At 39.8% G+C, this 13801-nt stretch overlaps 1 protein-coding gene across 2 annotated transcripts in view; it reads right to left on the minus strand.

Annotated features, from left to right (window-relative positions):
- Window positions 1–12630, minus strand: part of NR1H4 (nuclear receptor subfamily 1 group H member 4) — a 62304-nt gene extending 49674 nt beyond the window's left edge. For both annotated transcript variants that reach the window (XM_082738218.1, XM_082738217.1), the window contains exons 1-3: window positions 12420–12630; window positions 3382–3512; window positions 2582–2726 (exon numbers count right to left, since the gene is read on the minus strand). In XM_082738218.1, coding sequence (XP_082594344.1) covers window positions 2582–2648 — 67 coding nt within the window. In that variant the 5' untranslated portion in view covers window positions 2649–2726; window positions 3382–3512; window positions 12420–12630. The remainder of the gene's footprint in view (window positions 1–2581; window positions 2727–3381; window positions 3513–12419) is intronic.
- Between the last annotated feature and the right edge of the window lie 1171 nt (window positions 12631–13801).

The following is a 13801-nucleotide window of genomic DNA, read 5'->3' on the forward strand; positions in this document are numbered from 1 at the left end:
AAGTCCATTCCAGACTTTGAGCTTTTTCATTTACTATTTCCTCCATCTAGAATGTTCTCCTTGGCTTCTTGCCTGTCAGTCTGAGCTCAGTTGTCAACTCCTCAGAGGCATTTCCCAACCACAGAAGTTAGAGCAACCCCATCCTTCCAGTTACTCTGATATCACCCTGTCTTGTTGTTTTTATAGCACTCACCACTACCTGATGTTAGTTTGCTTATTTATTTATTTATTTATTTATTTATTTATTTATTTATTTGCATGTTTATTGTGAGTCTACCCTCCACTAGGATTTTGCTTGTCTTACTCCCTGCTTTCTTCCAATGCCTAGTATATAGCTGGTACTCAACTTTTGGGCAGAAGAAAGGATGGCTATCCATATTCTCTACCATCAGCCTCACTTTCCTTTGTTGTAACGACATGATAGCTGTTATTCATTACACAGACCATTAGAAAAGAATTCCACTCTCCAGCTAGTTGGGCCCATGGGTTAACACTTGCGAATCTCTGGTATATCTCAAGATCCAGGAGTGGTGAGTTCAGCATTGCCAGTTACTCACCCATGGGCCACAATGTTTTCCCTAGAGCTCTGCATCCTAAGCTCAGGGTGGGAAGTCCAAAGAATCCGTCAGTGTCATCAGGACACAAAAGATGAGGAGGAGGAATAAAGAAATTAAAATGCAAGTCTTTATCCACCCCTTTGGCATATGTTTAGCTCAGGTTAGTTAAGCAGAGTGAGATCAAGGGCCTGGGAGGAAAGAGATGTAATCATAATGCTTAGAGCTAGCTCTAGAACTTAATGCAGAAAAAGAAAAAATGTCCCCATGGCCACCCCAGATACTGGCGTACCAGGAGAGAAGACCAGATGAATATTTGAGAAAACTGCTCCAGCCAGGAATAACAGCTGTGCTTATAGCATGTGCAGCCTGTGCTCTCAGGAATCTTCAATGACAGTGTTAGGAAACAAGATGAGAATATGGTCTAGCAAAGGAGAGCTAAAGGAAAAGCAACACGGGAGGCATAAGTCACAGTGCTTCCTTAAGCAATCATTCTCAGATGCTTCTAACTTGACAGTACCCCCACAATTTTGCTCTCTCTGCTCACATCTTTTTCACTTCATGGCTCATGAGGTTAGCCTTCAATCTAACATGCTTGCTTGGGGGTCTTACCACGTAGTCATAAAATTTCAGTGAGGTAAAAAAATAATCTTATGTGAAATTTTCCTTAGTTTATGATATGCACTTATAGTTCTAATTATCTTGAGTTCTGATTAGTAGACAAGAATTATGAAGATGTCCATGCACCGTTTATTTTAAGAACTAATAGAAGGGTAGACCAGAAGCAAATAATCAGGTAGCTGGCCATGGAGGTAGGGCTCATTGGCTTTGAATGCATGTACATGGAAGAAATAAGACAAGTATGTCTGACAACTGGCATTTCATAAAAGATACTACTGCCTTAGGTCTCTCTGAGCATTATTCATAAATATCTCTTTTTTTTTCTCTAAACTTCTTTTCTCCTTCCCTTTTATTAGTTATTACTTGGTTCTTATTAACAAATGCAAACTAAGGTTAATAAAATATGGTCATTGCCTTTAAATGCTATTATACTGCATGAGGCAGGTAGATATGTAAATAGGTAATACAAATAAAAGAACTCTCCTTGGAAATGACCCTCTAAACCACTGTACACTAAGATACTAATGAGTAGTAAATAATAGCATAAGCTATTAATTAATCTCTTTCAAGGATGTCTGCAACCAAATAAGGGATCATCCCTTCAAACACTGAATTTTGTGGAATTTCAAATGTTTGCATTTTCACTATCATAGTCTACCATGTTCCATGCATTGATGGAGAGTAGGAGAGTAGAAAACTGGGAGCATCTAAGTCTCCCAGCAGGGCTATTGTACAAAAGGGAAGTATTTTATAAGTGGCAGGCGGCTTCCCTACCCCATCCCAAATATTGCTGCTGTTGAGTTTGCTGGTGTTCCCAATTAAAACTCTTTATAATGACAGTTTTTTCATAAATGCATAAAGTGAAGCAATATATCATTTTATGGTGTCATCTAGTTACAGATCTACTGAAAACAACCTAGAACAGTTTGTCCTCAATCCAATTTAAATGACTAATCATGACACTATGCCATATATCCCCCAGCATGAGATGAATAGTGGAAACTGTAATCTAAGTAATCTCAGCTTTTCATAGGTATAATATTAAACCATAAGAAGCATGATTTCATACTTTAGTACATGCTATAATAATATCAGAATTAACCTGTAACAGGAATTCATTTATACTCTCACGTCTGTTAATTATCTAGCCTCATGGCCTTGGGCTAGTCACAAAGCTCTCAGTCTTGCAGTCCTCATCTATAAAAAAGAAGACCATTAGGTTCAATAAATCCAAGGTCTGATCCAACTCTAATCTGGCATAGTACTTAATGTTTACTGAGTACTTGGGAGGAACAAAAACATTTGCCAGTCTCTGCTGGATTCATCATCTAGACATTTTCCCCCCTATATTTCCAGGTTGCCTTTTTTTTTTTTTAATTTAAATTCAAGGGAACTTGACAACTTACCAAATAAATTGTCAGAAAGAGAAAATTCTTCTGTGACAGGTAAGTGGGAGTGTTCGATGAGATTCATTTTTGATCCCAACCAAATTGTTCTATTGGACAGAACGCCCCTTCGTTATGGTGGTCTTCAAAAAAACCCCAAAAAACTCTGAAAGACAAAGCAATAAGTAGAGAGTTTGAGGAAGGATTGGCAGTGTAGATAGCTGAGAGTGAGAGAGAAGGAGGGAACAAAAACTTACACACAAAATAGCAAATAGATACCTTTGTAGACATTTTGCCATAGCCTTTCAGTACATATCTGCTTTCAATATTTATCATCTTTACACCTCATTTGGACTCACAAATGCCCAGGATATGTGCCTTCAAAAGAGAGACTCTAATGTCTGGTAAAACACCATATATTTTCATTTAAGTTTCAGCACTTGAGAAATTTGGGCAAGATTTGATGACATTTTGGTTATTTCTTTATTTCTTTTACAAGTAGAAAAAATAGAAAGAAATAGAAAGTCATGGACAAAAATGTGATAAATCAATAACTTATTATCTTAAACCTTATTCCAAAGTTGAGCAGGTATTTACAAAGACACAAAAGTGATTTAAGACCACTTCCTGCTGGAATATTCTTGAGTAGGCACTATGTTGGCAAATCAAAAATTCAGAAAGTGTTGTCTCAGAATCTTAACTTTTGCTTTTGTCAGAAAATTTCAGAGGCTTGCATTTTCACTCTTGGGGTCTCCCATGGTTTATATTTATGTGAGCTAAAAAAAAGTTATGGTAAAAAGAAAAATAATGTTAGATCTCACCAAAGTGTCTGAAGTTTCATCATGAGGAAATGTCCAGAATGAATCCAAGAGCCCAAGAGAAGCAATGTTTACTTTTAGTTATATTTTTAGGTCTTCTTTTCCTCCTGCCTTCCAATATTTCTCCCACTTTCCTGCAGAAGTAATTTAAAAGGTCAAATAATGAAAACTTGTGTTATCAGAATCTCTTTTCCAAGGCTGTTTTCCAAGGATGATATTCAAACCTCTTGATCTTGTCTCCACCAAGAAATCATTTTGTTTACAAATAAGTAACTATATTTGCTATTCAGGAAGATAATATAGGGTTTCTGTAGAGCAAATATTTATTTCTTTAGACTGTCCCTGCTATTTATGTCTTTATTTATTGTTCTTTCACTCATCAGAATGTTCCAGTTCAAGCAGAAGTGAGATTCAGATACACTGGGCTACTGGTAAGGCAGTCTACGAGACTATGTTGCTGCCTTCATTCCATTATTCATGCTTTCAAAAAACATTTATTGAGAACTTATTCAGTACTAAATTCTGGGCTGGATCTTTGGAGATAAAACAGTGAAAGGAAAAAGAAATGTCTATGACTGATGACATCAAGCTTAATAAAGAAAAGAGACATTAAAAATAATCACACGGGGGTGCCTGGGTGTCTCAGTGGGTGAAGGCCTCTGCCTTTGGCTTGGATCATGATCCCAGGGTGCTGGGATGGAGCCCCACATCGAGCTATCTGCTCAGCAGGGAGCCTGCTCCCCCCCCCCCCCGGCTGCCTCTCTGCCTACTTGTGATCTCTGTCTGTCAAATAAATAAACTAAATCTTTAAAAAAATTTTTTTTTAAATCACATGTATACACAGATGATTACAGATTGTAATTACAATAACCCCAGGATTAAGGCCCTAATAGAGAGGTTTTAGTGTGAAAAGGAGTCAAGATATGGAAAATGCTGATGAAGGATATGGTTTTAAGGGCAGTTTCTAAAGATGGTCAAGACTAGGGTACATCTGAGTTGATGAGAAGACACTAGAGAGGGGGTGGTTGAAGACACAAGAAAGAAAGAAAACCTCCTGCTACAGGACACAAACCATACCCACTATGGGAATGCAGACAGATCTGGGCCCATCTAGTGAACCAATGGCATGCCCTACCAGAATCTATTCTCCAGGAAGCCAAGGAGCCTGCTGGGAGAAAACCCATTCTAAAGGCAGGTGGAGCCAAGAACCATGACCTTCACCCTAAAGCAAACCTTAGTCATTTGAGAAATGTGCAATTCTCACTGTAGCACAGTGTTTGGCCAATCCATACTGGATTCAAAACTCCTTCCTACCACTATAAGCTGAAAAGAAAAGCTATAAATAAAAATGAAACCTAGAAACATTGATGTAAAAAGTAGAGGTAGACCCTTCCAACAGAATTCTTCCAACAAGTAGGAGAGAGTAGTTGCTTCAGAGCCACCCTCGCTCTCACACCACTCTGCCACATATCACAATGGAACTTTGACCCCAAGAGGACCAGGGCCTTTCTGGGGAAATTGTGTAATAGGAGCAGCATGCTAGGTCTCACCATAATCCACAGAAAAGCAGAGAAATCGTGACTACTGGTTGGCCACCGTTCTCACTCATGGATACAAGAAATAACGGAAGCAGCAGCCAGAACAAACCTGATCATGAACCAACAGGATACCCTAAGGCATTTCTGAAATACTTGGACTTTGACAGAAAGCTAAAGGTCCTAAGGAATAAACCAGTGAAAGTTGAATGAGACCTCATTCAGACTCACAAGCTAGTTGCAGATTAGGGAGAATCAACGTTCAATATGTGTATATAAATTATATAGGTGTGTATTCACTGTGTATATATTAATATATCAACTAATTATGTGTAATAATTGTGTGTGCATGTCTGCATATGGTATAATAAATGGATTGAAAACCTCCCCAAAATTCAGACAACTATTATTCTAGATAGAGCTCCTCTTCTGGAATAGAAAATCCCACAGTTTCCCAAAATAATAATTTCCAGGAACCCACAATATACAGAGACTCTTATTTTCCTAATATTCAATCCAAACGTATGCCCTGTAATTTAAGACCCATATACTCTAATCTTAAAAAAAAAAAAAAATAGGAGATTTTGGTTCTTTGTCTCTTCCTTTGGGTTTCCTTCGGTGCTTTTTCTCACACTTGTCTTTTTTAATCTTTAGTCATGTTCATCAAGCTCCCTCATACTTCTGTACCATATGATAACTCTGTAGTGTTTTCCAGGTATACTCATCTTCATGTTGGATTCCTATATCTTCCTGTATATGTTCATATAACTTGGTACCTTCAAGTGCCTGGCACATAATAGGCCCTCAAGAAATGTTAGCTCAATTAAATAACCTGTATTAACTGTTTCTCCTACTTTGTTCTGCCCAGTTCCCTGTCATTTGTCATGTTCTTCCTGGAAGTGGCAAAAGATAAGGATATGATTATCCTTATTAGCACAAAGGACGTAATTTATCAATCTCTTACCGAAATGAAAGCCCAGTTACTCTAATTCTATAGCAATTGGGTTATTACCCCTGGCTGGAGATCCATTATGTAGGTTCCCCCTGATTAGCTAACAAGAAAGCCCTCCAGATCCAGAATCCATGGCAGAGTCTGCTCAAACCAGGTTGGATGGAGTTATGATTCCTGAAGGGGCTTAAAGAAAAAGGAAACTCTAATTTTCAAAGTGGTAACACAAGCACATGGTAGGAAAATCAAACAGTACACTTAAAGCTTGCCCCTTTGCTTATATCCTTATGGTTGTCTTCACACAATAGGTGAGTTAAAAAGTCTCAACATAGTCCACATGGTCCACAAAGCCTAAAATAGTCACTATCTGGTCTTTATAGAAAACGCTTGTGATCCCCACTCTGATCGACAGAGACATGTATGGAAGTGTTGAATCCATAGTCAGAGTAGTGTTGTAGAAGGCTTGGATACATAGGAAATTTCCATAGCATCTGTAATACTCTCCTTCTTAAGCTGGAGGGTAAATACAAGGGGGTTGATGATACTACTCAATGTTTTTGCATGTGGGAAATATTTCATGATGAAAAAGATTGAATGAAATTATATATGTAAAAATCTTCCTCATCTGTGAAGTTATGCAAGTTCATACATGATTCTGTCCTCCTTACACATTCTCAAGGCTCTGAGGAGAGAGTATTCTTTTCTTTTAAAAAAATTATTTATTGATTTATTTATTTGACAAAGAGACAGAGAGAGGATGAGTTGGGGAGGGGTGTAGAGGGAGAGGGAGAAACTAAGCTCCCCATTGAGCAGGGAGCTTAGTGTGGGGCTCAAACCCAGAACTCTGGGATCACGACCAGAGCTGAAGGCAGACGCTTAACTGACTGAGCCGTCCAAGTGCCCCAAAAGTATTCCTTTCCATTGAATGTTTGGGGACTCTAACTGTGGCCAGTGAGGCACTACTGGAAGCACTGAATGGCACAATGAGATCTATGTTTAAGAGTACTCTAGTGAGATGGTAGGATGAGGAGGGTAAGCATTGAAAGGCAGACATCTGTGACTGAAGTGAGGGGATCACGTGCTTCACTTTATGGGGTCTTGGGAAATGGAAAATAGGGGCCTTGAATACAGCAAACATAAAGAGGGGGCAGGGAGAAGAAAGCCTGATGATTCAAAGCTTAAGCCCTGAGTATCAGTAGAAGCAGGAACAAAATGTTTATTTTACTTCATGTTTATTTGTATGATGCTGTACGCTAAGTCTTAACTTAAGGACCCAAGAACAGTTTCAGAAAACATTCACACTGTTTGTTTTTAATGTGATAATGTCATAAGACACATAGTGACTGGTAACTTAGACTCCAAATTTCTGGTTATCAATTTTTACTTGTTTAGATACTTTGTGTCACTGGAAGTTCATGGTGTGGATCTCCTCTGATGCAGCATAAACCATTTGCAAACAGAGACCTGGAGAAACCATGTTCCAATTAAACAGCTTTGACTCTGATTTAGAAGAATCTCAGTTCTCAGAAGATGAAGATAAAAACCAGTTACATGTGCTGGTCCTCTATAAACTGTTCACACTCAAGGACACCATCCTTGGTGACGCTTTTCTCAGATGAACCTAGTTGTTGAGGGCAAAGTTAAATATGTAAAGCATTCTTAAAGAACAGTAAAAAAAAAAAAAAAAGTAAGCTTTTTCTAGCTGTCATTATTTCATGCCCAGGGGAAGCTCTGGATTCAGCTAAAATTTGGAAGAATGTTCTTAAGAGAAAAGAGAAAGGAAAATCTGGTCTTCCCAGAAGCACTCAAACTGAAGTAATTCTTTTCAGGGCAAGAATACAATGTAAGGTACATTGATCCTTCCCAAAGTCCAGAGAGATGTATAAGACAATGTTTGACCAGTACCAACCAGAGGTCAGGAAGGATGACCTTGAGCCAGTGTGGTCATTGTGATCACATTACCCTGAAAGTGTTGCCCTCTAGGAACAAAACAGTATTTATTACTGTACATATTTGGGGGGAGATAGACAAATAATATCTATCATTTTATGAGTACTTACTATGTGTCAGCATCCATACTATGTTATCTCATTTAATCTATAATTAGTCAAGTATTAACATACAAACTTTATAGATGAGAAAACTGAGATTCAAAGAGATTCAGCAAACTTCACAAGGTCATGCTTCTCAAGGTCACTCTGACACATTGACCTTCTCACCTAGTGGTAAGCAGAACAGGGATGTAAACCCACATCTAACTCTAAATTCATGCTCACTCATGCAGCTCTCCCACCGATTCTGTAACTAACCACTTACTAATCCCTAGTGAAGTGAATCGACAGTTCTGCAAAGTCACTTCTGCCTAAGGCAGTCAATGCGTTCATATGTACAAATTAATCAAGCCTATAAAGGATTTGCCTGTTATAATTATATTATATTATATTATATTATATTATATTATATTATATTATATTAATTCTTCTTTTGTGTTTCTCAAGTCTCCATTTAAAAGTATATTACCTTCAGGTATTGTAAACCAAAAATACCTACAGCCTCTACAGCCCTTTGAGTTTCTGCATATGGGAGTTATACAATGGGGCTTAAAGAGTGGCTGAGCTTTATCTCCAACTGGATAAAAAAGTTGAGTCCCCTAGGGCCATGAACCTGACTGTAAGTATTCCTTCTATTCTGTACTTGCCTCTTGCTTGTCTTGCTCAAGCCCCAGTCCAGCTTCTCTTGACTAGCATTACCCTTCAGGAGGTTTTCATACCATTGAGTACTTCTTGTCATAGTTTTAATTTTGTCTTTTCATTTGTGGTGATTGATTGTCTGTCTTCCCCACTGTACCATCAGTTCTAGGAAAGCTCACCCAGGATCTCCAGTGCCTAGCAGACTGCCAGACACATAGTAGATATGCAAGAAATATTGTTGATTGAATGCATTAGAGGATGGATGAATAAACTAACTGAATGCACAAATGGAAACTGAATAGTATACCTTCACAGATAACCAACCACCTTTAGAATCAGTCTTGTTTGGGCCACAGGATCATTAGTGAATTGAAATGTCCAAGAAAACACATAAAAACTAAAGAAGGATTTTTTTTTAAGATTTTATTTATTTATTTGACAGAGATCACAAGTAGGCAGAAAGGCAGGCAGAGAGAGAGGGGGAAGCAGGCTCCCTGCTGAGCAGAGAGCCCGATGTGGGGCTTGATCCCAGGACCCTGGGATCATGACCTGAACTGAAGACAGAGGCTTAAACCACTGAGCCACCCAGATGCCCCTGGAGAAGGATTTTTTAAATCACATACAAAACCTGATAACTGAGGCTGTTTTCCCACAATGGATCCCTAATTAGTGAACTGTATCCATTCCTGTTGAAAAACTCTTATCCATTTTATACATGGAATTGAACACCCCGGGAAATAGTTTTAATAACCCTCCCAAATCTCCTTTTGTTAATTTCTCTTTCCTGAGAATTACCAGAAATAGTGTTTTGTCTTCTTAATATTTACTCTTCATAGTCAGGAAAGCTGTCTCCTTTTCCCTATAATCTGCTATATTCAGAATGGTCAAGAAGTTGTTTTCAGGCACAGAGTGAGTCCTTAAAAGGCTCATAAAAGATCCAGAAAATGTTACGCAAATTGCTGTAGTGATACCAATGTAATCTTGAACCAAAAACTGACTTTGCAGTTTTTCCCACTATGCAGTGAAGTCTATTTCTCCACCCCTTTAATGAGTTGTTATTATTGTGATTTGCTTTGACCAACAGAATTGTTCTATTCCAAGGCTAAGGCTCAAGAGACCTGTGGCTTCTGTTTTCACCCTCTTGGAATGATGTCCTGAGACCATCACACCATAAAGAGACGGGGAATGAAATACTCCAGGCAAAAGAGACTTAGCCATTGCAAGCATCCCAACCAACAGCAACATCAAGGACCCAGTCGTGGAAGTAAGACCTAGTTGATACTCCAGTTAAAATCAGTTGCATGATTGAGCCCAGGAAAAAGCAGAACCAACTAGCCAACCCATAGAATTATAAGAAATGATAAGGACAACTTTTTCCTCACCATGCAGCTGGGTAACTAAGGACTCATATATAGTGATGCCTTGTGGCCACAACTCCACTGGCAGCAAGTAATACAGCAATAAGAAATAGCTGGGAAGAAGAAAATTGTTCCTATGTCTCTTAGTCCCTTCACGCTCTCTGTTGCTAGGATGAAAGAGGAAAATGAGACTTTAGAAAAACAAGGGGAAAATTCTCACTATCAAAAAAAGAACATATTCCGGGGTGCCTGGGTGGCTCAGTGGGTTAGAGCCTCTGCCTTTGGTTCAGGTTGTGATCCCAGGATTCTGGGATCGAGTCCCGCATCGGGCTCTCTGCTTGGTGGGGAGTCTGCTTCCTCCTCTCTCTCTACCTGCCTCTCTGCCTACTTGTGATCTGTCTGTCAAATAAATAAATAAATATATTTTTTTAAAAAAAAGAAAGAAAGAAAAGAAAAGAACATATTCCTTCATGCTTTCCTTCATCCACCCACCTATGGACAGCATGAGTCTGTTCGAATCTGTCACATGGTGATGTGTATTCTCCTGGCTTTCATAACCTTCAGACTCTGTGAACCACAGCAGTGCTAAGCTCTTCTCGGACATCCCTAATCATAGCACCATGGTGGGCTCATGGAGTCTTTAATTAAAATGCTGATGACTGAAGTCTCCAACCAGGGCTCCTAGACTAATCTCTGGGTTAAAGCAAATACGGTTGGAAGTTTCCAGTTACCGCTGCTAATGGCGCAGCTACTAGAAAACACTCTACAAGGCTTTAGGACTTCTCACAGCTGTGCTAGGGCTTAACCCGTCACCCCTTCCCACTAAAATGTTTACAGGCTGCTTTGCCTGCTCTCCCATTAGTCCTGATGTCAACGTTTCCCAGTTTCTGACAAAGTCAGGGTAGCAAGGAAAGGACTTTGGAGTCAGAAAGACCTGCCCTCATGTTCAGTACCTGCGACTTCCTAACTGTGTGATTGTGAATAGGTTATTTGTCCTCTGAGGGGGAGCCTGCCTGGCTCAGTGGGTAGAACATGTGACTTTTGCTCTCAGGGTCGTGAGTCCTAGCTCCACATTGTAGGTAGAGTTTACTCAAAAAACAAACAAACAAAAAAAATGAGCTGTCCACTTTGAGCCTCTGTTTGCTCATCTGTAAAATGAATATAAGAAAAACTCCCAAGCAGGCTCATTGTGAGAAAGAAACAAGCAGTTGAGGGAAAGCCTGTGACATATTAGTAGACACTCAAAATCAGCAAACTCCACTACACACTCATGGACACACATATTTCTTTTCCATTCCTTACAAAGTACTACCAGGTGTTGCATCACAATCTGGCCAGATTTGGGAGACATGGAACTTGTGGGAAGACCAGAGTACATTCCTTTCCCTCTCGGACTCTGGAAAGAGGGCAGAGGAGTCTGGAGGAAAACACAGTTGCAGATACTGAGGGAGGGTCTCAGAACAAGTGTGTGCTGTCCCTAAGTGGTAATTATCAGTTACCTCCAAGTTGCATCAGCCACATTGCAACATTCTCAGCAAAACAGAAGAGTCCACGGTGCAAATGGCATAGGTCCATCATTTGGAGGAGGGGGTGACTCAAAGATGAAGTGTTTATCATTTCATAAAATCACAGCTAGAAACCCAGTGATGGCTCGCTCTACTTCTCTTGTTGATACTCTGAGGTCCCTTTATCTAAGGCAGCCCCAGAGGCAATATCAGATTTCTTTAAAACTCAGGTGAGTTTCCCAAGGAGAGAATCCAAAGTGAGTCGTGAGTATCCCCTCCCCACCTTGAAATAAAAACTCAATAAAGAGAAACAATCCAGAATCACCTTATAATTAGTTGCCTAATTCACTATGGCAGTAAGTGGACAAGGCAATGTTTTATCTGTATTTTCAGACCTTGGACAATTTTAATCTCAAAGTTCTTCCTAACATTTTCCATCTTTTTTAGTGTTTCCATCCAATATTAATACTATAAGTGAAAACCAAGTTTACAACCAAAATCAAAAGAGAAAGCTTTTTAAACCTACTCTTCTTCTAGGAAAAATTTTATTTCAGTTACGCATGGCTTAAACATCGTCCTGTCCCTAGATCTCAAGTCATTTGAGATTAGCAGTATTCCTAAACTCACAGCAAGATTTGATAAATCACCAAAATAGAGCATACTATTCAGGTCAAATTGTCTATGGAATCAGAACAGAGTAACTTCCGAAATTCACTATCTCTGTGATTCTCTTGGATAACCACAATGTTTAAAAGATATTCCTAAATAATTTGTCAATAAGGTAAGCAACTGTTAGACCCATGAACTCCTGCTTCCTCTTGTTTGTTTTTAGAGTTTCTTTCCTTTTCTTTCCCTTCTCGTTTTCAGGATTTTGCATTAGACTCTAGTAACTTAGAATTTATCCATCGATCAAACTTCCTGATATTAAAGAGAAGTTTTAAATGATAACTTCCCCTCTGCTGCCTTCAGATGGATACCTGGCCCCAGAGGAATTAGGTACTCACTTAGATTGTCTCAGGTTGGAGATGAACTCTCAAGGCCCTCGGAGGATTCTGAGGCCAATCTTCTTCTCCAAATCACAGCACTTTTGCTACAAATGCTCAGAACCTGGGTTTGCATTGGGGTGATTCCAGGAGACAGCAGGGTGAGGAGGAGGAGGAGGAGGAGGAGGAGGAGAAAGAGGAGGGAGTTCTAGTAAAAGCTGTGGATGATCACAGACGGCCTTCTGGCTCAGCAGCAACATCTCTTCCTTGGCTCCGTGCCTCATGAACACAGATTAGTCATTAACAATCCTTTCCCCGATAAATGATATAAACATAGAAAGGAACCTTGGGAGGGCCTCGAGATTCCCAGGACAAACTCCCACAGCCCCAAAGAAAGGAATGGGACCTGTCCAAGAAACCCTGAAGCTCAGCTTTTAAAGCGAATCTCCTCAGGCTCCTTGGTAGGGTTCTGAGTCCCCAGGTGTCTGCAGGCTGGTCTGAAACTGAACTGTCCTTTCCCCACCCCCCTAATTTCTTTTAATAGCTCCACCACCTCCCAGGGACTGAGGTTAGCAACTGAGCCTTCTTGACCCTTCCCTCTCCTGGGCCTCCTATAGCAAATAATAGCAGATCCATGTGGATTCTATCTTTGGACTGTCTCTTATTTCCAACCCACCCTGTTCCTCTGCTAATTTGGGCCTACCACGGCCTCCTTTCTGAAGAACAGCATCGGCCTCATACCTCTTTTCTCTTTACTTTTTTTTTCCCTCCGTTTCTCAAGTTGCATGGTGATATAAAGCATGGGCTCCAGTCAGATGCCTGCTTGTTTGTCACAACCCTGGGCAAGACATATAGCCTCTCTGAGTCTTAGTTTCTTCCTCTATAAGGTAGAGATACAGTATCTCATGGGCTGTGGTGAGAATTACATGCATTGTTAAAAACGTGCAAAATGTTTGAAAGGTGCCTGACCTACAGCAAGCACCCAATAAGTTTCAATTTTGTTTTATCAATTGAACTAATTGTTTTATCAATTGAACTGATATTAAATGGTCATCTGCATACTATGCACCCAGCAAGCAACTTCCTAGGTGTTCTGCTAATCAAAATCCCCCAGTGGGTTCCCACTGCCATAAAAATAAATTTTAAATGCTTTGGTCTGACATTTAGAACTCCTTTCATCATCTGACAGTCTAGCTCTAATCCATCTTTCTAACATTTTCTTACATCTTGTCTCTTCAAGAGACCTTAACCTCTTACCCACCTATGCCAACCTCTCCTGGCTCTGTGCCTTTGCTCAAGTTCCTCCTTTTACCTAAATCACCTTCCTTTCATATTCTCAGGTCTGGCAGGTTCACCACAAGTGCTGTGTTCTACCTGAAGCCATCCCCATGCCTCATCTTCCC

Source organism: Mustela nivalis (assembly GCF_964662115.1).
Source record: "Mustela nivalis genome assembly, chromosome: 7".
In the NCBI taxonomy this organism is placed as follows: Eukaryota; Metazoa; Chordata; class Mammalia; order Carnivora; family Mustelidae; genus Mustela; species Mustela nivalis.